Here is a 21,608-nt window from a genome sequence, read left to right as displayed (position 1 = left end):
AAGGAAAGAAAGGAGGAAAGAAAAGGCAGCCAGTGCTTGGCAATGCGGGAGTGGGAGAACGAACGTGACCGGGCGCGCCAAGGGCTCCCAGAGGGGAGCCAAGCGCCTCCCGCTCTGCCAGCTGCCGTCCTTCTGATGCCACACGTGTCCCCGGAGAGCCGAGCGAGTGGAAGGCGACCACGGCGCTGGGGAGGGGCCGGCGCACAAGGGCGGCCGGCTCAGCGCTCCAGCAGCCTCTGTGCTGGCCGGGGGCGCATGGCCCACGCGGCGCTCACCTGCCGTGAGCCCCGCTCCGCAGCCAGCCCGCCCGGGACACGGTGCTCCTCCGGAGGGAACACGTGGGTGAGCGGCCAGGCCCCCGCCTGCCTGCCTCCACCGAGGCGATCCCGCCGTTGCCGTGGCAACCCTGGCCGAGGCTTCACGGGACACATGCCGCCCACGAGCCAAAAGCGCCAGCCTCCGCTTGAAGCACCCCGGGGTCCCCGATGCACGTCGCCCCTCTGGCACGCGAGGGTTAAAAGCGGTCCTCCCGCGGCCCACTCCCGAACGGAAGGGCCAGGGACGGGCACAAAAGGAGGAGCGAGCCGGGGGCCGAGATGCGAGCACGGCCTGCCCCACTTGCGCAGGGCTCCCTCCTGCCCCCGCTCCGGGATGCGGTCCAGGCACTTGGACAAAGCTGCACCCCCAGTCAGAGCTCTGCCTTTCACAGAGGCGCTTCCTCCCAGCTTTTCTTTCCCAGCAACTCCTCTATGGGCCGCTTCAGAGCCCCCAGGCCCCTCGCGGGGGGGGGGGGGCATCGGCCCTTGCTGCCGGTTTCCATAGCCATTCTCCGCAGCTCCGAGTTAACTCTCGGCGGCCCGGCCCCTGCTCTGAGGCAGCTGCTCGCACAGAGACGGCACCCCAAGGAACAGGGGCTCCCCGGCTGGCAGCCCCCCGCCAAGCAAACCCCCAAAGCTGGGTGTGAAGCGGGGGTGAGCTGCCTGGCGACATGCGTGGGACCCCGGTGGATGCCTCTGAACGGAAGCGGCAGGGCCGCCTTCATGGCGAAGCAAACCTTCACAGGCACCGCGACGTCCAACGAGAACTGCGATGCCAGTCTGGCTTGGCGCCTGAAGTGGCACCCGGGTCGAGCCTAATGAAGGCATCGACAGGCACTCTGGCCGGCAGGAACGGGCATGCACGGCAAGGACACACGCGCCACCCGGTGCAGCTTCGGCTATTCGTTTTCCTCACCAAACAGAAACAGGGAAGTTGCATTTGACCAAACGACCCGCACAAAATCCGATCACGTTGCAGAAATACCCGATACACCACCGCACCCGGTCAGTGGCTGGGTTCAAGCACCACAGCAAGCCATGACGGTCTTTCACCACTGCTGCTCTGGCAAGCTGTCTGAACCCGGCCGTGGTATTTCGCCATGGTGAGCCTCGGCCGGCCTGTGAGGGAGCTGCCTCAAGAGCTGGCGGACGCGGCTCCCTTGCAGGCTGCCGCCAAGGCGCCACAAGCGTTCTGCCAGGTGCACCGCGGCGCATGCCTGGGCGAGGGAGGAGCCCGCCTGCAGACACACCGAGCGAGCTCAAACGACACGGCATCCCGTCGTCCTGGGAATTTTGCAGGGTGGCTTTGTTTCATGGACAAGACGCCCCGAGCCCAGGATTGCTTTGGGGTCACTGCAGGGTCCAAACCCAGCAGGCGACCAGCTCCAGAGCCGTTCAGCACAAGCGGCAGGAAACTCCCGCCGCTCGCTGGCCAATCTCACCCGTGTGGCTGCAGCCGGGAGGCCCGTCCCCTCGCGCCCACACTTAACCCTCCGGTTCCTCAGCACGCGCAACTGGGGCTCGCTCGCTTGGGACAGTGTGCGGCAGCCGCCTGTTGGATCCGTCAGGGGAGCCGGTGTGCGAGGCGAGCGCTTCGCAAGCAGCTGACAAGCACGGCCGGGGGGGGGCACTGAGAGGAGGGGAGAGCAGGGCCCCCGCGAGGCCCCAGCAGGCCTCGCACAAGAGGAGCCGCCTCCGTTTCTTTCAGGCGGCTGGCTGGGCTCCTTCGGTCTCCGGCAGGAAGCCCCCGTGGCCGCCGGCCCACCCCGTAACGCAACAAGCCCCCGGGGACCTGCCACACAGCCCAGCCCTGGGTGGCACAAGCAGGGGGCTGACCACACGGAAGGGGCCCGCAGAGGAACCACATCCCAGACCCTCGAGCGCGAGAGGCAGGGGGCCCGGGCAGGGCAGGGCGGCCCACGCAGGGCGGGAGAAATGCCCGGAGAGCAGTGTGCTGCTTCGGCCTGCTAAGTGTTCGGCCAGGGCCGGGGCGGCGCCAGAGGAAGGAGGAGAGCGGCAGGCCCTTCGGAAGACAACCCAAGGCCCAGGTTCCCTTTGGCTCCCCGGCTCGGCAGCCTCTTGGCTCGCTCGGCTACGCAGCTCCTGCTGTGCATTCGCAGCAATCTGTCCAAGGAAATGTCGCATGGACTAAATTAGCTGCACAAAAGTATCTGCCACTCTCCTCGGTGAACCCGGCTCAGTTTCGCTATGAGCAATTAAAACTCTAATTTTAAGACCCGTCGTCTCACACCTGCCAGGATTCAGGTGCCGCCCACACCGAGCCGGCAGGCGTGATCCGTTCCGAAGGCTCGACGCCTGGGAGCACGGAGGCACCAAACAGGAAGGAAGCTGACGCGCTTTCATGGGTGGGGGTCCTGCAGCCCCGCCACGGCGAGGATGGCTGTGGGAGCGCCGGGAGTGGGGGGGCAGCTGCTCCTGCGTGCGCTCCAGGGCCGGGTGACACGGCTCCTCGCCTGAGGGCGGGGAAGCAGGGAAGGGAGGCCTGCAGTCAGAGCCGGCGGAGGAGGGGGCACGCCTCCCGTTCAGGCTGGCTCTGGGAATTCGTGGGGCTGGAAGTGCAGGAAGGAGGCACGGGAGGAGCCGGAGCCAGAGCCGGAGCCGGAGCCGGAGCGGCCCGGCCCAAGACGCGGAGCCCGGAGGGAAGGGCCGGCCCACGGAGGCCTGGGGCGGCCCTTCTCCAGGGAGGCACACCCAGCGGGGCAGAGGGCAGGGCTGCTGGAAGGGAACAGTTCCTCAGTCGGGTTCAGCAAACTGCTCTGCGCATGCTCAGGGACTCTTCCTCTGCTGGCTCTCAGTTTGCCGGAAGCGCGCTGGAAATGATGTTCTTGGGTGCCAAAGAGCTGCCTGTGGCTGGAAGGGCAGGAGGGGGACCCGGCTCACAACAGGCCAGGCCCGCAGACCGGCTCCGAGGGACGGCCCTCGCAGGTGGCAGACGCCTGTGCCTGCCGGCTCTGGGGAGCTCAAGCGCGATCGGAGGGGGCACCCCTCTCTCTTGCCTTCTCCACCCTCCCTCTTTTCCTTCACTGCCTGCATGACACACAGATTACATTCAACATCTTCTAAGCATTATAAAGATGGGGAAAGAAAAGAATTTAACTATGTGGTGGAAGAATCAGAAAAACAAGGTCTCTCCATCAAGGTGCCCCACACACCTGCCTTTCCAGCACTTGATGCAGCAACACCCGCACCCCCCCTGGTTCCCGCTGCCTGGACCCTGGAGCGACTGCTGGGCTGCGGCGGCCCTGCCCTGCCCGGCCCGGCCCGCCTCCTTCACCTACGCCAGGTGTGCCCCTTCAGGCCTGGCCCCCCCAGGGCCCTGCCCCGTGGGACATTCTGCCTCCACCCGAAGGTGAGGAGGCCACCGGGGCGAGGTGGAGGGAGCAGACAGGCCAGGAACCCCACCTCTGGGGCCCCCTGCACAGGGCCGGTGCGGGCCAAGCCCTCACGCAAGGGACGGGGCTCTGAAACGCTCAGAGGAGCTGCGGGGGCCTTAATGGCGTCCTGAACACGAGATGGAGGGAGCAGCCAGGGGTCCCCCCGGCCATTCCGGGCTCTTCTCCCCAGGGCGCGACGCTGAATGCCACAAGGCGCCAGCGACGAACCCGCTTGCGCTGGCCGCAGCCGCCTGCCATGCCCCCGCCCGGCTCCAGGCCTTCCCTCGCGCCCCAGGCCCGGCTGCCGAGAAGAGGCGGCCGCCAGAAACGCCTCCTCGCTCGCTGGCGATCCGGACGCGCCAGCCGCATTGCCCGCGGGACGGTGCGCACCCAGGCCTGCGCTCCGTTTACATGTGTGGGCCCGATCCAGCCCAGCAGCCCCGAGCTGCACCCGTCTTGCCTCGCGCTCGGGGAAGGAGACGGGCGAGCCACAGCGCTACGCGCGGCTGGGGACTGGCAGGGGGGCAGGCAGATTCTCCCCGAACGCTCCGGTTTGCTCCCGAAAAAGCCTTTTTTCTCATTCCCGGCAGGATGCACTTGCTTGGAAGTACAGACCTGAGAGCTACGGACTTCCTCCGGAGTAAGGGGAGTCGCTCCGTGACCACTGGTGCTCGCCTTCTCTCTGCTGTGCTCTCCCCCTCCACACACCCCTGAACTCGGTAATAAGCCATGTAAAGCAGCCGCGAGCCCACAGAGGGCTCTGCTAGCCCAGCTGCCCACAAAAGATGGCCACAGATCTGCCTGGCGGATCCGTCGCAGGCGTTGGGGGCCCAGTACCCCAGCAAAAGTGGAAACACCGTGGGTAGCTCTTGCCGCCGCCCCCCCCACAAGCCTGAACTCCTAACCCTGGCTCCACTGCAAGGCCCTTGGCCACAATGCGAGCCGCCTTTAGATTCACACAAGAGCTGACACACCGGAGCGGGGCCTGCCCTGGGGGGGCCCATCCTGCGTCATGGCGTGAGCCATGCACAGTCGGCCCCTCACGGGGGGGGGCAACACCCGGGGGGGGAGCGCTCCCCGAGCGGCCGATGTGGGGAGGGCCCACACTGGGCGGCAACACTCCGAACGAACGTCCCGCTTAATTGCTGATGCCGAGCTCGCAATCGGGCCAGACAGAGCGTGGGAGTCCAGCCCACAAGGCCAAGGCCCACGAGCCGAGGCGGGCGCCTCTTTTCTCAGCAGCGGCTGCGGACGCTCCCTGCGCTCCCCTCGCGTAAATCGAGGCGCTAACACAAGCACGGGGGGCCTCCTGCTGGGCGCCCGGGGCTGTCCGCACTTTCCCACCTCCGCCGACGGAGGCCTCGGGCGACGTGGACCCCGCCGCGAAGCTGATGCCACAAGCCCCCCACACCACCCAGCGTCGCTCGAGCGGGCAAGCTCAGCCTTCTCGCGGGGCATCCAGCAGCCATGGGCCCAGCCTCAACCGACCGCCTGGGGTCGCGCCGGGATCTGCCCCGGCAGCAGAAGAGGCGCGTGCCGGAGAATGCCCGGTGTGGGGGGTGCAGCGGGAGGGGAACAGCCGAGGGGCAAGTTCCGCCTGCCCTGGCCCCGTCCTGCCACAGCATTTCCTGGGCACGCACTGCTGCCCTGTTCTCGTCAGTTCACTCGCAGTGAAGAGCAGGTCAAGCGCTATGCGCTCCTGCCTCCCGAGAGGCCCGGCTCGTGCTTGAGCAGCGCCTGGGAGGTGCAGCGTGCCAGCTGAGCGCCAGAGCAGGCGCCCGGACGGAGCCAGCCGAGCGAGAGCGAGACGGACACCCTGCCCCTCCGTGGGAGCCCGGCAGTGCTGCGGACGGGGACCCCAGGGCAGCTGCTCCCAGGAAGGGAACTTCGGCTCCCAAACCACATGCCCCACGCAGCCAGGACACGCAGGCAGGAGCGGCCGGCGACTGGCCGCGGACCCCCGGCGTGCAAGCGCTGCTCAGCCGCAGCCCCTTCCTGTGGAGGCCCCTTGCGCAGAGCAGGTGCTGCTTTTTGGTGCACGACATCACGAACGCACCATGAAAGGAGGCCGTCGCGGAGAGTCCTGCGGAAGCAGACTGGGCATGAACCAGAAGAGGGGTCCTGCTGGGCAGCCCTCTTCCCTGGCACGCTCCAGTCGGCAGTGGATCACGAGCCGCCCGCCTAAAGCAGAGGCATGCTGGGCTGCAGCCTCTTTCTCCGTGGCCGGCAGCGGGGCCAGGAGTGCGGGCGGGATGGGAGCAGGCGCCGCGTTGCCTGCCCTAGCCTGCCTTTCTGGAGGCTCACGCCGCTCCGGGCCACGCAGAGCCCTCTGTGGCTGGCGGGTCGGCACAGGTTTCGCTGGCGCTTGGCTTGAGTAGATGGAGCCACCATCTCGGAATAGTGGCTCCATTAGCTGCGGTACGTGCAGGCGGGCAAGCAGGCATCCAAAGGGGACTCACGGGAACCAGACGGCCATCTCCGCTTTACGCGCTCAAACGAGGCCGATCATCAATTGTGCGAGAGGCAAAGCATGTTTGCAAGCTATGTGCAAGGAACATGCTCCGAAACGGCCAGTCCGGGGGCCAAGTTCCCTGCGCACAGGAAGGCCCTGCGACGGTTCACCCGAGTGGCCATGTGCTCCCAGACGATCACACTTCCTAAGGAAGACGACTCAGGCAGAATCCGGCAGCTGCATGTCAGGGCCGTTCCTCAGAATAACTCCAGCGGCGAATGAAAGCCGGCCAGCTGGCCAGCCACTCTTCTTGGAAACACCGAATGCCGCACTGCAAAACGCCCTCAGGTCTGGAAACCGCTCGGGCTGCACGCAGGGGCAGGTCGGAATGGCCGAGCGGCTTTCCCCTTGCTACGGACACACTCGCTCCACTCCCCACTTTGAGCCCTAATTCACTGCAGGCTGAGAGCAGACGGCAGCGTTCCAGTGGAGTCAACAAGCCGAGGCGCTAAGGGAGTAAGAAGCCCTCGCCCGGCCGATGTGCTCACGCAGAAGCATTTCTAGGCCAGCTTCAAGGGTGGGACCTAGTCAGTAAAACTTATTCAGTAAAACCACGCTTCCCGTGCCTGCTTCGTCCAGGCCATGCAGAGCGTCCAGTCAATTACTTTATCTTGCACAAAAGAATGCTCTGGCGGGAATTAGCGACTTCTCCGGTTTTATGCCCACAATATCACATTTCCACAACTTTCAGCCTGCAAAGTCACCCCAGCCGGGCCTTGCTGCTGCCCAGGGCAGCACACACCCCTAATGGCAGCACAAGCGTAGTGCCTGCACGGGTGTCACGATCGCTGGCGTCCAGAACAGGGCGGGGGGGCTGCTGACGAAGGCTGCAGGCACGACCACATAAAGCCACCTCTCTGCCAGGTGGAGCCTGGCCCAGCTCAAGGTGTTAACACCTGTGTTGAAAGCCGAAGTGGCGTGGGGCAAGAGTGCCCCTCCCCACAGGCGCCTCCCCAGCCCCTTAGATCATCATCTGAGGCCCTTCTCAAGGAGCCCCCTCCTCAGGAAACAAGGGGGGGGCTACAAGAAGAAGGGCCTTTTTGGGGGTGGCACCACAACTTCGGAATGAGCTCCCCAGAGAGGTTCGCCTGGCGCCCCTCCTTGTCCTCTTTCTGGCACCAGGCAAGGACCTCTTCATTTTCCCAATACTTTACTTGCTAGAATGATTATAAAGCTTTTAATACTGTTGTGCCTTCCATACTGTTCTTGGATAAATTATGGTTTATAAAATTAAGTTTTATAGTGGTGTTGCTTTGTTTGTTGGATTGCTGGATTTTAACTGCTATTTTTAATTGCATTCTTACTGTATATTTTTAACTCTGTAGCCGCCCAGGGAGCCTCCCGGCTCGTGGGACAGGTTCAGACTCCGACAGCGCCCGCATCGCCCTCAGCAGAGGGTGCCCAGGACCGCGGAACTCCAGGCTCCGAAGTGGGCTGCAGTCTTTGCGCCTCGGGGGGGGCAATCTTCCCTCGAGGAGCAACGTCATCGCGATTCTGCTTCCATTGTGGGTGGCACAGAAACTTGTGGGGGAACAAGCGAGCGAGCAGGGCCTCGGAGCACGGCTGCCGCTCACCCGTGCGCAGGCGGGCCCGCGGGCAGCTCCTGGCGCCGGCACTCACCACGCGAGGGGAGCCACGGCCAGCGCCACGGCAGCTCCGAAAGCGTTGGCAAATTCGTGGGGGAGAAGGCCCGGGGGCCCCTCCGGGATCCGAGCAGGCCAGTCTCTGCAGCCGGCCGCCGGGCAGCTGCGGCCCTCGCGTCCACCCGGCAGAGGGGCGGCCACCGCCTGGACCCGCCTGCAGGGCTGCACGGCACGCCCCCCGTGCCCTCAGGGCCCTTCCCGGCGGACCACCGGGACCCAGGCGGAGGGCGACGCCCCCCCCAGAGCCCACAAGCAAGCTGGCGCACTTGCCGTCTGGCCGACCGAGGTGCCTTGGCAGGGGGGTGAGGGAGAGCAGCCTTCCGTGCGAGAGGGAGCCCGGCAGGCCTCGCAAGGATGGCGCGATCGTGCCGAGAAGCAGTGGAGACGGCACGGGGCCGGGCGCGCCTGCCACCCGACGACCGAGCGACGGGAGCCACGCCGAGGCCTCTGCCGCGGCAGCAGAAGGCAGGCGGCATCTTGGGATTCGAGGCGTGAAGCCTCACGCCCCCTGGGACCGCGATACTTGACGGAGCACCTCCTCCCGCCGCAACGGACCAGAGCGCCCCCCCCCGAGCGCGACCTCCAAGGGGGGGCTTGAGGGCTTCCTCCACGCAGGCCCCGATCCATGGAACGCCCCTGCACTAGAGTTTCCCTGGCCCCAGCCTCGCCATATTTTTCGCGCCAGCTTATGCCTAGGCTTTCGCCCAGGGCCTCGACTCGGGTGCTTTAATACTACAGGGCTGCTTTACCGGCACGTGTTTGGCTGTTTCTACATGTTTATGCTTCTTTTGATAAGATTTCATGGCACGTTATGGCATTGTCTCCATCCACTTTTGCAAGCCACCCAGAGGGCTTCAGCTACTGGGTGCAACAGAAAGGAAATCAATGAATCAATCGAGAAGCGACTCTAGGTTTCCAAGACATTCCTGGGGAGACGACCAAGCCCCGTTTGCAGAAGACGAATCCCGGGAGAAGGCCGGGGGAATTCGAAATGCATTTTCTGGGCACAGAGCAGCGCAGCCCTTAAGAGGGGAAACGTCCCGCAGCCTTGGCGAAGCTGCACACAAGGCGTGCGCACACACACACCTTACCTGTGTGACCAAGAGCGTGCGCGGGTCGATGATGTCCAAGAAGTGTCTGAAGCGCCCATAGAATGAAGCCTGCGGAGAAAAAAAGGCAGAGCGTTCAGCCAGAAGGCCACACGGGCAGTGACCTGGTTTGCCCGTGATGCCAACCCCGTCCAGATGAGCTCTGGGTTCTTGTCCTGTGCGAGCCCGTCTGTGCGAGCAAACTAGGCTTGTCCACTGCAAACAGCTGAAAAGGGAACCCAGGGTTTCCTGTTGGGTGGCGGATTCTGGCTCGTTTCAGTCATGGCCTGGCATCTGTGTGACTGCAGAATCGTGGGTTGCCCGCAGGTCCCTTCGCCAGAGCAGAGGCAGGTTCACCAGCACCATCAAGGCGCTTGGCTGGCTGCAATGCGTCATGCGTGGGGCTGCCGTTGAGCCAGCACGGTGCTGTGGGGAAGGGCGTGGGCTGGGGACCCGGGCGATCTGGGCTCTGGTCCCCGCTCAGCCGTGGGGCTCCCTGGTTGGACCCCGGCTCTCAGCCCAGCCTGCCTCACAGGGCCGTTGTTGTGAGAAGATGGAGAGCAGGAGAGCAAGAATGGAGTGAGTCACCTGCAGTTCTTTCAAAAAGGTGGGATGTAGGTCTAATAAAACAAGTGAATAAAAAGTCTGGAAGCGTCAGCAGATCCAGAGCAGGCAGCAAGGCCGTTACTGGGGGCCAATTTATGCGAATGGGCTGCACAGAGCCTCTTCCCGGCCACACTCAAAGCGCTAGTGGCATCATGCACATGGCGGGCATGTCGTGAGCTGGTGCCGGAGGTCAGACTGGATGGCCCGGGAGGCCCCTTCTGACTCGCTCTGCTTCTCTGCTTCTATCAAACCCCGGGGGGCTTGGGGCCGGAGAAGTGGAAGGACAGCCTCCTCTCGCATGCACCTGCTCAGATCCTGAGCTCATTTCAGGGGTCCTCCTCCAGAACCGACCCCCAAGGAAGTGAGGCGGGTGGTTCAGAGGAAGGGGCTTTTCCGGCGGTGGCACCCCAGTTCTGGAATGAGCTCCCAAGGAGGTGCGCCTGCTGCCTACCTGGCCTCCTTTTCTGAGCCAGGTGGAGGCCTTTCTATTCCCCCAGCATTTTAACAGCTGAACTTTCTAACTTTATCATTTAATTGCATTTCCTCTGTACTGCGGTTACACTTCTATGCTGTTTCCATTGTGATGGCTATTATGGTATTGCAGTTTTAAGTTCATTTTTGTTTGTGTGTTTTTCTCAGCAGTTGCTGAACACCCAGAAAGCCTCAGCTATGGGCCAGGGCACAAACAAAATTAATGAACAAAAATGTGGGATACGGAGGGAGCACCTGAATGCGGGAAACAAGCAACACAGGGACCAAGAAAACAAGCCCAGATGCTGTCCTCCACAAGCGCACCCAGATCCAGCAATAAACCAGGCATCCGTCCAAGGGATTAGGGCATGGCTGACGGACCGAAAGCAGAAGGTCACCATTAGTGGGGAATCATCGGGATGGCGGCCAGTGACAAGCGGGGTCCCCCAGGGCTCTGTCCTGGGGCCGGTCCTGTTTAATCTTTTCATTAATGACATGGAAGAAGGGGTGAACAGTCTGCTGATCAAATTCACAGACAACACTAAAACTGGAGCAGTGGCCACAACTGAGGAGCAGGTACTCCGGATCCAAAAGGATCTGGACAGACTATGGAAGTGGGCAGGAGACAACAGGATGGCGTTCAATGTGGATAAGTGCAAGGTCTTGCACTTGGGGCATAGGAATGGGTGTCATAAGTACAGGTTAGGGGGCCATTGGCTGGAGAGCAGCACTTGTGAAAGGGACCTCGGGGTGCTGGTTGCCTGCAGGCTGAACATGAGCCAGCCGTGTGATGCGGTGGTCAAGAGGGCGAACACCACCCTTGGTTGCAGAGCCAGAAGTGTGGCTTCTAGATAAAGAGAGGTATTACTACCACTCTATACGACTCTGGTGTGCCCGCAACTGGAGTACTGTGTTCAGTTTTGGGCTCCTCATTACAGGAAGGATATGGCCAGGTTGGAGTCAGTGCAGTGAAGGGCCACAAGGTTGGTGGCCGGTTTGCAGGGGGTGGGGAATGAGGCGAGACTGAGGGAACTGGGTCTCTTCAGCCTGGAGGAGACTCAGAGGGGATCTGTTGGCGACATACAGGCATATGAGGGGGTGTCACACAGAGGTGGGTAGAGACCTGTTCTCCCCTGCAGAGGAAGGCAGGATGCGCTCCAACGGGGCAAAGCTCAGGGAGCCAAGGCTCCATTTGGATGCTAGGAAGCACTTCCTGACAGTCAGGACCCCCGAGGGTGTGGAATGGGCTCCCACGGGAGGTGGTGGAGGCCCCATCGGTGTGGCTGTTCAAAGATAGGCTGGACGTCCACATGGTGGGCATGTCGTGAGCAGAGCCGGCTGGAGCTGCAGGTCAGACTAGATGGCCTGGGAGGCCCCTCCTGATTCACTCTGTATGTTTCGACTTTTCTGCCAGTTCCAGCCTGTCCTGCCCCGGCCCACAAACGCCGCATCAGCATGGACTTCCTAAGAATGGCCACGTGGCCCAAGAGTGGAGGCTGCCGCTTGCGCATGCCCACCAGGTGGGGACAGCTGAAAGCCAGAAACCTTGAGGCCAGACCGTTTCCACGAGCTCAGAGGCCGCGGAGGGCAATGCTTGTCGTCTGCCAGAGAGCAGCTCTGCCTGAACTAAAGCAGAGCGAGCTGGAAATGAGCACCACACGGAAAACTCCCCTCGCAGCCCGTCTGGCCTGTGGACGCCGTGCTCTCCTCCTTCCGTCTGAGGGGCGAGCTCCCTCTGCCCACAGTTCCTGCTCTTGGGGAGCCCCGGGAATGCCCACGGGGGGTCGGCCGCTCCTCTGCCGCAGGGCAGTCCTCTGCAGCCACGGCCCCTGCATCTGAGTGGCTGGGACCCACCGCACCGGCCTGCTTCATCCGAGGAATCCCCCTCCAGGTGGGCCGGGACGTCCACAGCCCCTTGCACCTGCGGCACCTTTGCAGGCCCCTGCAGGACACCCGGCCCGGGCACCTTGGTTTGCGGCAAGTCTTGGCCCCAGGAGCCTTTGGGCATGGCAAGACTAGATGATGATGATGATGATTATAACATTTCTATGCCCAGGGGTCCCTCCCGACGTGCTCTAGCCTGAGCCTGGGCTGTCGCAGCGAGGCCTGACTATTCCGTGCCCCACTATTGGTGCCAGCAAGGCCTTGGCCTCCTGCCTCGCGACAGCCCCCCGCCTCGTGGAGGAGCCCGGGTCCAAGGGTTGCGGGAGGGGAGGAGAACTGCGCTCCTCCAAGCACCCCCCGTGGCTCCCCCCTCCCCTCCTTTCTCAGCTGAGCAGTCCCAGTGCTTGCGAGCCCTTTCACAGGCGAGATGCTCCCGCCTCTGGACCAGCCCAAAAGGCAGTGGCAAACCAAGGGAAGCAGAAGGGGGGAGGGTGCGCCCCCCCGCCTGATCCTGTCCTTCGAAGTGATTTGAAGCCACTTCTCAATGCTCCCCTGAGCCTCCAGCTACTCCGTGCGGGGAGAAATGCCCCCCCCCCCCGCAGCCTGACTGCTGCGGTTCATGCGGATTCCAGACTGCTAAAGCACAGCAGTAATAAACCTGGAAAAGGGGCTGAGCAGAGCAGAGCAGAGCAGAGCAGAGCAGAGCGAGCGCAAGGATGCCCGGCCGCAGCCCTTCTGCGCTTTCTTGTCATGGCTGCCTGCACGGAATATTTGTGCCACTTTCGGACCGGGAAAGGAACGCGCCCGTGACGGGGCAGGAGACACACTCACCCGCTGCAATGCAGCACGTACTGCAGGCCTGATCCCCCTGTCCCCCCGCCCCCCGGTTACTCCTCAGCCATTAAAAGCGTGCTAATTTCTCCTGCACTGACTTCTCCGCCATTAAACATGCGCACACTTTCTGTATGTTTTCTGTGACCGTCAAGAACCTGCAGTGATTGCAGAAGAAAGGGCTCTGAGAAGGAAATCCACTGGGAAGAGCTGCTCTCTCCCACTTCTGAGTGGCTGGAGAGTGCGGGAGACCTGGAGGGCCCCTAGATCGGGCCAGGTATCCCACTGGGAGCCACAGGCATTCACTTGCTCCCCCCCCCCCCCCCCCCCGCTGCAGCCAGGCGCTTCTGACGTAAGGAGCGATTTCCCCTGAGCTGGCAGGAACGAGCGGGGCATCCATTTCCTTGAGATTATCCCCCTCCTGCCCTCCCCAACAGCCTGCAAATTCGCTGACAGGCCGCCCGCCCCTTCCAGCTGCAACACCCGAGGGCGGCTGAGCCACTGGCCCTGCGTGCATCCCAAGCCCAGCACAACTCCTTTTGAAGCATGAGCAAATCGGCGCACTTGCCTGCCCCCTCCTAGCAGGGGCAGAGGCAAGCCAGCAAGGAAACTTAAAAGCATGGAAAGAGAGCAAGTCAGAAGGGGCCTGCCGGGCCATCTAGCCTGACCCCGGCTCCAGCCGGCCCCGCTCACAACATGCCCACCATGTGCACGTCCAGCCTATCTTTGAACACCCACACCAATGGGGCCTCGACCACCTCCCATGGAAGCCCACTCTACACCCTCGGGGTCCTGACTGTCGGGAAGTGCTTCCTGGCATCCAAATGGAACGTGGGTTCCCTGAGCTTTGCCCCATTGGAGCGCATCCTGCCTTCCTCTGCAGGGGAGAACAGGCCTCTACCCATCTCCGTGTGACACCCCCTCACATACCTGTATGTTGCCAACAGATCCCCTCTGAGTCTCCTCTTCTCCAGGCTGAAGAGACCCAGTTCCCTCAGTCTCGCCTCCTATGGCTTCCCCTGCAAACCAGCCACCAACCTTGTGGCCCTGCGCTGCACTGACTCTCACCTGGCTATATCCTTTCTGTAATGAGGGGCCCAAAACTGAACACAATACTCCAGTTGCGGGCGCACCAGAGTTGTACAGAGTGGTAGCAATACCTCTCTCGATCTGGAAGCCGCACTTCTGGCTATGCAACCAAGGGTGGCGTTCGCCCTCTTGGCCACCGCATCACACGGCTGGCTCATGTTCAGCCTGCAGGCGACCAGCACCCCGAGCTCTCCAGCTGCTGAGCAGCACAAAAAGCCTGTGCATGCTGGGAGGCAGTGAATGTGGAGAAGCGTCTCTCCCAGGAGACAGGAAATGGTTCTGCATTTCCAGAACCCTAAAGTCCCCCCACTGAAGGCTACTGAGTTTGGCTTCCGGGTGGAAACGCTAAGTGCAGCCCCCAAAGTCCAAGAATCTCCGCAGTCCGGGGCGGGCAGACACCCTTCATGGTAAGCACTTGAATAAAAGGGTAAGGGGCTTCTTGGGGAGCGGCGATGCCACCGGGCAAATACAGCAAGTGAAACACGCACAAAATCAGAAGCTACCGGCACCCAGTGCCTAAAACGCACCAGCAAGAAGTCAGAGGGAGCTCCTCCCAGCTGCTGAGCGCAGGAACGGCCTGCTTCTCAGCTGTGTGCACAGCCCGGCAGCCCCCCAACCAGACCTCACGCTGCCTGGGCCAGTGGGCAATACCAGAGGGCAATTCCCCCCTGGACAGAAGGAGCGCCGTGCACAAACTGAGCACAGAGCAGAAAAGGACGGAACGGCCTCCTCGCTGCTCGGCCGCCACGCGCCCATGGGCCGGGCCGAGAGGGAGACCCTGAAACGCCTGTCCAAAACTGCGGAAAGCGAGGGGGCGGGCAGCATCCAGCACACACCTCCCCCAACTCCGGGGGAGTCACGACGCCACGGCCTGAGCGCGGCACGGCCACTTCCACCCCGTCGCCAAGGCCCTTCGCGCGAGCCAAGGGCGAGGCACAGCACACCGGCCTCTCTGACCGCAGCCCGCAGGCCCTCGCCAGCCCCAGCCCCAGCCCCTGCGAGGGCCAGGGGCCGGTCCACTCCCAGGCCAGGTGGGGCCGGCCACCCCGCTTCCTGACAAGCAACGGCAGCGAACCCATCCCCTCCCACGCCCCCCAGACTGAATGGAAAGAGTCGAGAGAGACTCTGCTAATCAGCAGCTGAAAAAACTTATAATTGGTGCAAAACACCTCCAGCTTCTTCCCCTGACATGAAGAGGCTTGGCTCACTTACAAACAGTAAAACTAATTAAAAAATCTTTTCATAAAATAAATGAGTTCTGGGCAGAGACGCAGCACAGACAAAGGGATGTCTGACACCAGTCAGATGGAAGCGGAGCCCGAAGGCTGGCAGGCTACTCCTGCTCCCCGCCCGGCCCCTTCCCCCTGGCCCCGTCCCTCCCCGCAAGCCCCGGCCCCGGGCCCCGGGCCCCTCGCGAGTCTCTTGGCCACAGATAAGGCCTGCCGAGCGGCCCGTCCGTCTCACCAGCCCTTGCCCTACATCCCCAGGCAAGCTGAGAAACGGCCAAGGCAGGCCAGCACGGGACACGGGGCATGCCGGCTCCCCCCACCACCCCAGGGCCAGACCGGGGCCGGGCGCCTCCCCTGTCAGCACACCCTGGCGCATTCCCGGGGGAAGGAGCCATCCCTACTTCCCGGCACCACGAGCCCGGACCAAATAGGCCTCGCCGGACTTGCCCCCTGAAACGCCACCCCAGAGGGCACCGGGCGCGACCTCCCAGCCCTCCAGCTCCCACGTGGCCACACACCGGCTGCCTCCACGAAGAAGCCCATCCTGGGCACCTTCCAGAGAACGCAGCTGTGAGGGACAGGAAAGGCGGCTCTCGTGCAGGCCGTGAGGAAGTGAGGGGCTGCCGGCGCCAGGCGTGGGAAGGGCTCAGCAAACAGGTGACCTGCGACGGAGGGAAAGGACCCGTGGCAGAGAGGGGAGCGCAGGTCAGCATCCCTCCACCCTCTGCCCGAGGCGAGGACTTCCGCCCACGTCCTGGGAGAGCTGGCCCTGGAGCAGGCAGCGACAGGCCGGGACACAGGGACGCGGAGGGGATACGGACCCTGGAAGGAAGGAAAGGGGCAGAGGAAACGCGGAGGAATGCAGTGCCGTGAATGGTTATGGGGGGCAGCCGTTCACGACCGTGCGTTCCCTCCGAGAGGCACGGTATAAATGCCTTGAGAAAGCGCAAAATAAAGGTAGCTCAACGCGACCCCGTTCCCCGGGGAAGCTGCGGGCTCTCCCTTGCCGGAGACCCTCAGGAAGCGTCTGGACGGCCGCTGAGCGGGGTGGTGCATCCGGGGCAAGAGCAGGGGGCCAGGCCCGACGGCCGCCCGCCCCTCCAACTCAGCTCCTCCACGATTCCGGGGAAGGCCTCAAGCGGCGCCTAGAGGCCAGAGCGGCCACGGGCCTGGGGGCCACGGTGGGGGCAGCGAAGAGCCCCACGGCCTTGCAACGCCTGGCCAGCTCTCTCCAGCACAGCGTGAGCAGAGCCACTGCTGACGCGGGAGAGGCCTGGACCTGCACAAGGCGCTCTGCTTACAGGGGACCCCTTCCAAGTGCTCACAGCCCCATTTGTCCCCTTGCACGCAGAGGCGTCCACAAGCTGCCTGCAGAGCGAACACTTCCGCTTGCCCAAGTGAGCCATTCGCCCTTCCAGGAATGCCTGCAGGGGAGCTTTGACAGGCGAGCTCTTCAAAGGGCAAGGCAGAGGCTGGCTTTTCAGGGCTGGCCTGCACAGCCTCAGGAGCTCACATGCAATTTCAGCAAGTGGATCTCATTTTGCCGCAAGAAGCCAAATAATCCAGATTTTAGAAACTGTGACAATGAAAGCGACGCGAACGACAAACGGTCCTGCCGAGCAGGGAAGAGTGTTTGTGACCCAGCGCACGCCCGGGTGTTGCGCCGTGCCGCTCATGGGCTGGGGGAGAGACGATGCGGCCACTGCTAGAAAGGAAAAGGAAATGTTATAGCAGCGGTCGGGAAACACGGCCGGGAGGGCACCACTGCGCTCGGGCCGTCGGGCCTTTCTTGCAAGAAGTTGGCTTCTCACTGTTCGGGGCGGAACGGACCCTTCGTTACATCCTGGACCCAAGACCTGAGAGAAGACACAATCCCTGGGAACGGGAGAGGCGGCGAAGGCCTCGCACGAGCGGCGTGCCTTCGGTTCCAAGTCATCTGCTCCTCCCACTCTCTTTCGCCTTCACGTTTCACAGGGATGCCCACAGGGTGGCCCATCCACGTACCTCGAATGCCGAGTGCAAGAGACCACGCGCAGCAGCCAGCAGAAGCAGCCGTGCTCAGCAATCCTGGATATTGGCTCTTGTCCAGGAACACAGAAAGGTCTTGCCAGAGAGGATCCCGCAGCCTTACTGCCCGAGAAGGGCCAGCAGCCCAGAGCCTCCATTCTGCCCAGCACGGGTACAGTCGATATGAGCTGTTCCCATAGCATCAGAGAACCGTGGAGTTAGAGGGGGCCAGGAAGGCCTCAGGTCCAAACTCTGCTGTTGCAGGACACCAAGTCAGCCATCCCACTCAAAAGGCTGCTCAGGTTCGCCTTGAATGTCTCCAGTGTGGGAAAGCCCCCCACCTCCCCAGGCAGCTGGTTCCCCTGTCCTCTTGCTCCGGCAGCGAGGAAGCTTTTCCTGATGTCCAGCCTGAATCTGGGCTGTTACAACTTGAGCTGATTCTTCCGTGTCCTGCACTCCGGCATCAGCCAGAAGAGACCTGGACCTTCCTCTCTGTGGCGGCCTCTGAGGTGTTGATAGAGGGACGCGTCTCCCACTGTAGCCACAAATGGGGTGGCTGAGGCAGCGGCCGTTCTCTTAGGCCTGCCCACAAGCATTAATGCGACAGAAGGCAGCCTTTTCCAGCCAGGTGCCCCTAGGTGTCTTCGGGGAGGGCTTTCCACCCCGGCCAGCACAGTCAACCATCGGGAACGTGGGGAGCTGCAGTCCGAAGCTTCTGGAGCAGAGCAGGTGAAGGGGGCTGCGTTTAGGATCGCCGCAGTGACGCTCAAAGGAAAGCAGGCTAGAGACAGCTCGCTCTGCAAGGGCCGCTGAGATGCGCAGCAGCAACACTGAGTCCAGAGCGGGGGACTGTGAGGGGCACCGCTATTCAGGGGCGAGGCCGGACCAGGGCTGCGGCACTTCCACCCCGTTCCCAAGCGGTTTCCCCCACGCCCCTTTTCCGAAGGCAACTCCCGCCCATCTCAAAGGTTTCCCGTAGCAGCAGCCTTGTGGGAAGGCGGGAGGGGACACCGTGGCGCCTCCCTTCTGCCCCAGGGCGACTTCCCCATTCACCAAATCGCTTCTTTTCAGCCCCCACCCATGGAGCAGGAACAAGGGGGGCCCCCCGCTGCTTCACAGAACTGGCAAAGATGCAAAACCAGCAGAACTATCCCAAGCTGCGGGGGCTGGACAGGGCCACATCCCATCTGGGACTCACTGACCCATGAAATATGGAAAACCAAGCACTGGCCCACCGGCTGGAAGCACGCAACCTCCAGCCCAGTCCCGAGGAAGGAGATGCAAAGGAGCGCGGCAACTACGGGCCCCTTCTGGCCACGGGGGCAGGTGGCAGAAATGAAAGCATCGGCCAGCCAAGGAAGGAAGGAAGTCGCTTGCAAGCAGAGCGATGCTCAAGGTGCTGTGACAAAATCTTTTATGTTCAAGGAGCACGAAATGCCGGAAGTTCAAGCGGATTCTGGTACGGGAGAGGCACACTGGAGCATCTTGCAGGTAGATGCTGGCAACTGCAGCACGTCGATCACGAGACCAGGCCATGCTTTGCCCATGAGATCATGAGAAGCCATGTGTGGTCCTGAAAGCACAGCCTGAATCGCAGAGAAGCCACTGTCAGGGTAGAACACAGGAACCAGGAGGGCTGCGTGCAGACAAACCTGTCAGACTGGGATGCATTTTATCTCCCTGTCTGTTCAATCTGTGCACAGAACATATCAGAAGGAAAGCTGGGTTAGGACCAGAGCAAGAAGGTGTGAAAAGTGTCAGGTAAGATACTGATAACTGAAGATAGGCAGATGATGCTCCGTCACCGGCAGAAAGCAGCAGGGAGCCGACGCGATTCCTGAGGAAAGGGAAAGCGAGTGCAAAGGTGGGGCTGCTGCAGCTGAACACTAAGAAAACAACCGTCGCAGCTAGAGAGAACCTTCCGGTCAACAATGAAGCAATCGAGATTCCGAAAGACTCTGCATGCCCGGGCTCAGGCACCCGTCCGAAGGGAGATGCAGCCAGGAAAGCAAAGCAAGGCGGAGAGGGGAAAGGGCAGCAGTGAAAGGACCAAGAACGCCTCCAGAGTCAGGGCGCTTCACGGGAGACCACGGCCAGGGCCATCCAACTGCTGTGTTCTCGGCCACAGCGCAAGGGTGCGACGGCTGACAGGAGGGAAACAGACGCTTGAAACGTGGTGCTGGAACACAGCGCTGCAAATATGCTGGACCAGCAGAAAGGAACAAGAGGGGCCCTGATCAAATCGCGCCAGAGCTTTCCCGGGAGCAAAAGGGACGCCACTGAGGCAGCCGTGCCTGGCGCACAGGCGCCATGGGGAGGCGAGGCTGGCTGCAGAGGCGTCAGAGGTGGGCAGGGGGGGCCCACACCGGGGGGGGGCAGTTGCATGAGGCTGGAGTTGACAGCGCTGAGCTGGGCAGGCGAGGAAGGGCCTTCCGGAGGTCACTGGTGCACCGGGTAGCTGTAAGTCGGAGATGCCCTGACAGCACGGAAGAACAACAGATACCTGATTCGGTGGCATTAACTAAGCAACAACTCTCTATTTTCTCTTGTACTACTCACAAACATGGAACTACTTCACAGGTAAAAATACAACCTGTCAGCAAAAAGCTGCCGTTCTACAGTGCTCGGGCCAACATAGCAACTGACGGCTCGGCTTCTTTTCCTTGGTTCCACTTCTCCAGAAATGCCTGGCCAGAAGGGGACATGCTTGGCTGCTGGTCACCTGGCGACCCACCAAACTGGCCCCCAGAATCAGGTGCCCCTTCAGCAGAGCGCTGAAGGAAGGGGCTGCAGCTTCGTGGGAGCAACCTCGTCGGAATGCGGGCCAGCCAGGCCAGGGAGCGTGGCGAATCCTGGCTATGGCCATACGCCACGGCCAGATGGGAGGCTGCCTTGGTCCACCGTCCCTGGGGAACGCGGCTGCGGGGAGGGCGCTGCTGCGCTCACGCCCGGCTTCGGGGGCCCCGCTACTGCGCCGACGGAGGGCGGGCGGGCGGCGGGAGGGGCCCGGGCCGATCCTGCACAGCCCTCCTGCCGCGGTTCGGCGAGTCTGTCTGGGCCAAGGCGGGGTCCCGCGAAGCACGGGCGGCACCAGCCTGCGCTCCGGCGGCGAGGAGCCCATCCCTGGGCCAAGGTCGCCCAGGCGGGGCGGGCTGCGGACGATCCGCCCAGGGCGGACTTCGCTCCCACGGGCAAAGCAGGTGGCCCGCCCGGGCTGAACTTTGAGCGCCGCGCTCCCTCCGCCAGAGGCCCGGCAGCTGCGCGGGATCCGCAGAGGGGCGAGGGCCCGCGCGACCCTCCCGGGGCTTCGCGCGCAGCAGCGGAGCCGCGGTGCTCCGGCCGGCGGAGGCCGCGAGCGGCACGGCTGCCGCGCGCTCCGCCAGGACCCCCGCGCCCTTCCCCGCCCGAGCCCCGCGGACGGGGCGCAGCGGCGCCCAGCCCCACCGGGCGAGCCCGGAGCCTCCACGCCGGCGAAGGCGCCCCTGGGCCGGTCAGGCCGCCGCCGGCCCCCCCCGCCGGCCACGTGCGGCCCCCACCACGGGCCGGACTCGAACTCGGGCCCGGGGGAGAAGCCCCGCCCCTGGCGCCCAAGGCCCGCCCGCGGCAAACGCGCCCGCCAATCCGAAGCCCTTCTTCGCAGCCAGAAAAGGGCGGCAATCCGAGTCGACAAGTGACACCGGCGCGGCCCAATTGGCGGGCTGGACCAGCCGCGAGGGGCGTGGCTCGCTCAGGCTAGCGCTTCTTCAAGGGAACGGCGGCGAAGCTTCTTCACGGGGGCGCCGGCAGCAAGCAGGGTGACGGGCCCCCCTCCTGTTCCCGGGGATTCGCGAGGCAGCGGCTCACCTGATCGAAGCGAGGCTTCCCCAGCTGGAAGGGCGGATACCCGGGACTCTCAGCCATCCCCCTCACTGCTCCACTTTAAACAAGCAAGTCTCCTCTGCCGCTTGGCCACGCCCCTTCTCCACGCTGCCCCGCCCAGCGCCAAGTTCGCCTCCCATTGGCCGAGGCTATCCGCAACTCCCGCAAAGCGTGGTGGTGGTTGTAGTCTCCGCCCCTTGGCCGGCAGGCGGTGTCCCGAGCCGCGCAAGCGCGGGAGACGGGCATGACGGGAAATGCAGTTTCCCGGCCGCCGCTGCTTCGCGCGAGTGGCGCCGAGCAGGGGCTCGCAGGGACGCGGCACCGAGGTGCGCGGGGGCCGCCGGCCGGGGCGCCCTGCTCCGGGGATTGCGAGGGCCGCGGGGCTCCCGGGCCGGGATGCAGCCTGCGGCCAGCCCGGCAGGGCGCGAGGGTCTCGGGGCGCAAGGCGCGCCGGCTGCCGGCCGGACCGCGACCTCCGGTTCCCACCTGCCGGGCCGAGGAGGCAGGTAGGCCGGCCGGAGCGGGCGCCGCGGCCTCGGAGGCCCCCGCGCCGGAGCGCCCGCGGCCTCCCTGGCCGCGGTGGCCGGTCCCCCGCCCAGCCCGGCCTCCGGGGCTTCCGGGCGCGTGGCCCCGGTCCCGCGGCAGTCCCGCGCCCTCCGCCAGCTCCGGGGCTCCTCC

The 21,608-nt window shown here is 63.6% G+C and overlaps 1 protein-coding gene across 1 annotated transcript in view; it reads right to left on the bottom strand.

Moving 5' to 3' along the window:
- Window positions 1-20,972, bottom strand: part of SFXN5 (sideroflexin 5) — a 74,360-nt gene extending 53,388 nt beyond the window's left edge. The window contains exons 1-2 of the mRNA XM_044429525.1: window positions 20,916-20,972; window positions 8,959-9,027 (exon numbers count right to left, since the gene is read on the bottom strand). Of these exons, the coding sequence (XP_044285460.1) occupies window positions 8,959-9,027; window positions 20,916-20,972 (126 nt within the window). The remainder of the gene's footprint in view (window positions 1-8,958; window positions 9,028-20,915) is intronic.
- Between the last annotated feature and the right edge of the window lie 636 nt (window positions 20,973-21,608).

The sequence above is a fragment of the Varanus komodoensis genome, unplaced genomic scaffold (genome assembly GCF_004798865.1).
Source record: "Varanus komodoensis strain SLA01 unplaced genomic scaffold, ASM479886v1 scaffold2, whole genome shotgun sequence".
NCBI lineage: Eukaryota > Metazoa > Chordata > Lepidosauria > Squamata > Varanidae > Varanus > Varanus komodoensis.
Note: the sequence above shows the minus strand (reverse complement) of the source record. Positions and strands in the feature narration are given on the sequence as shown.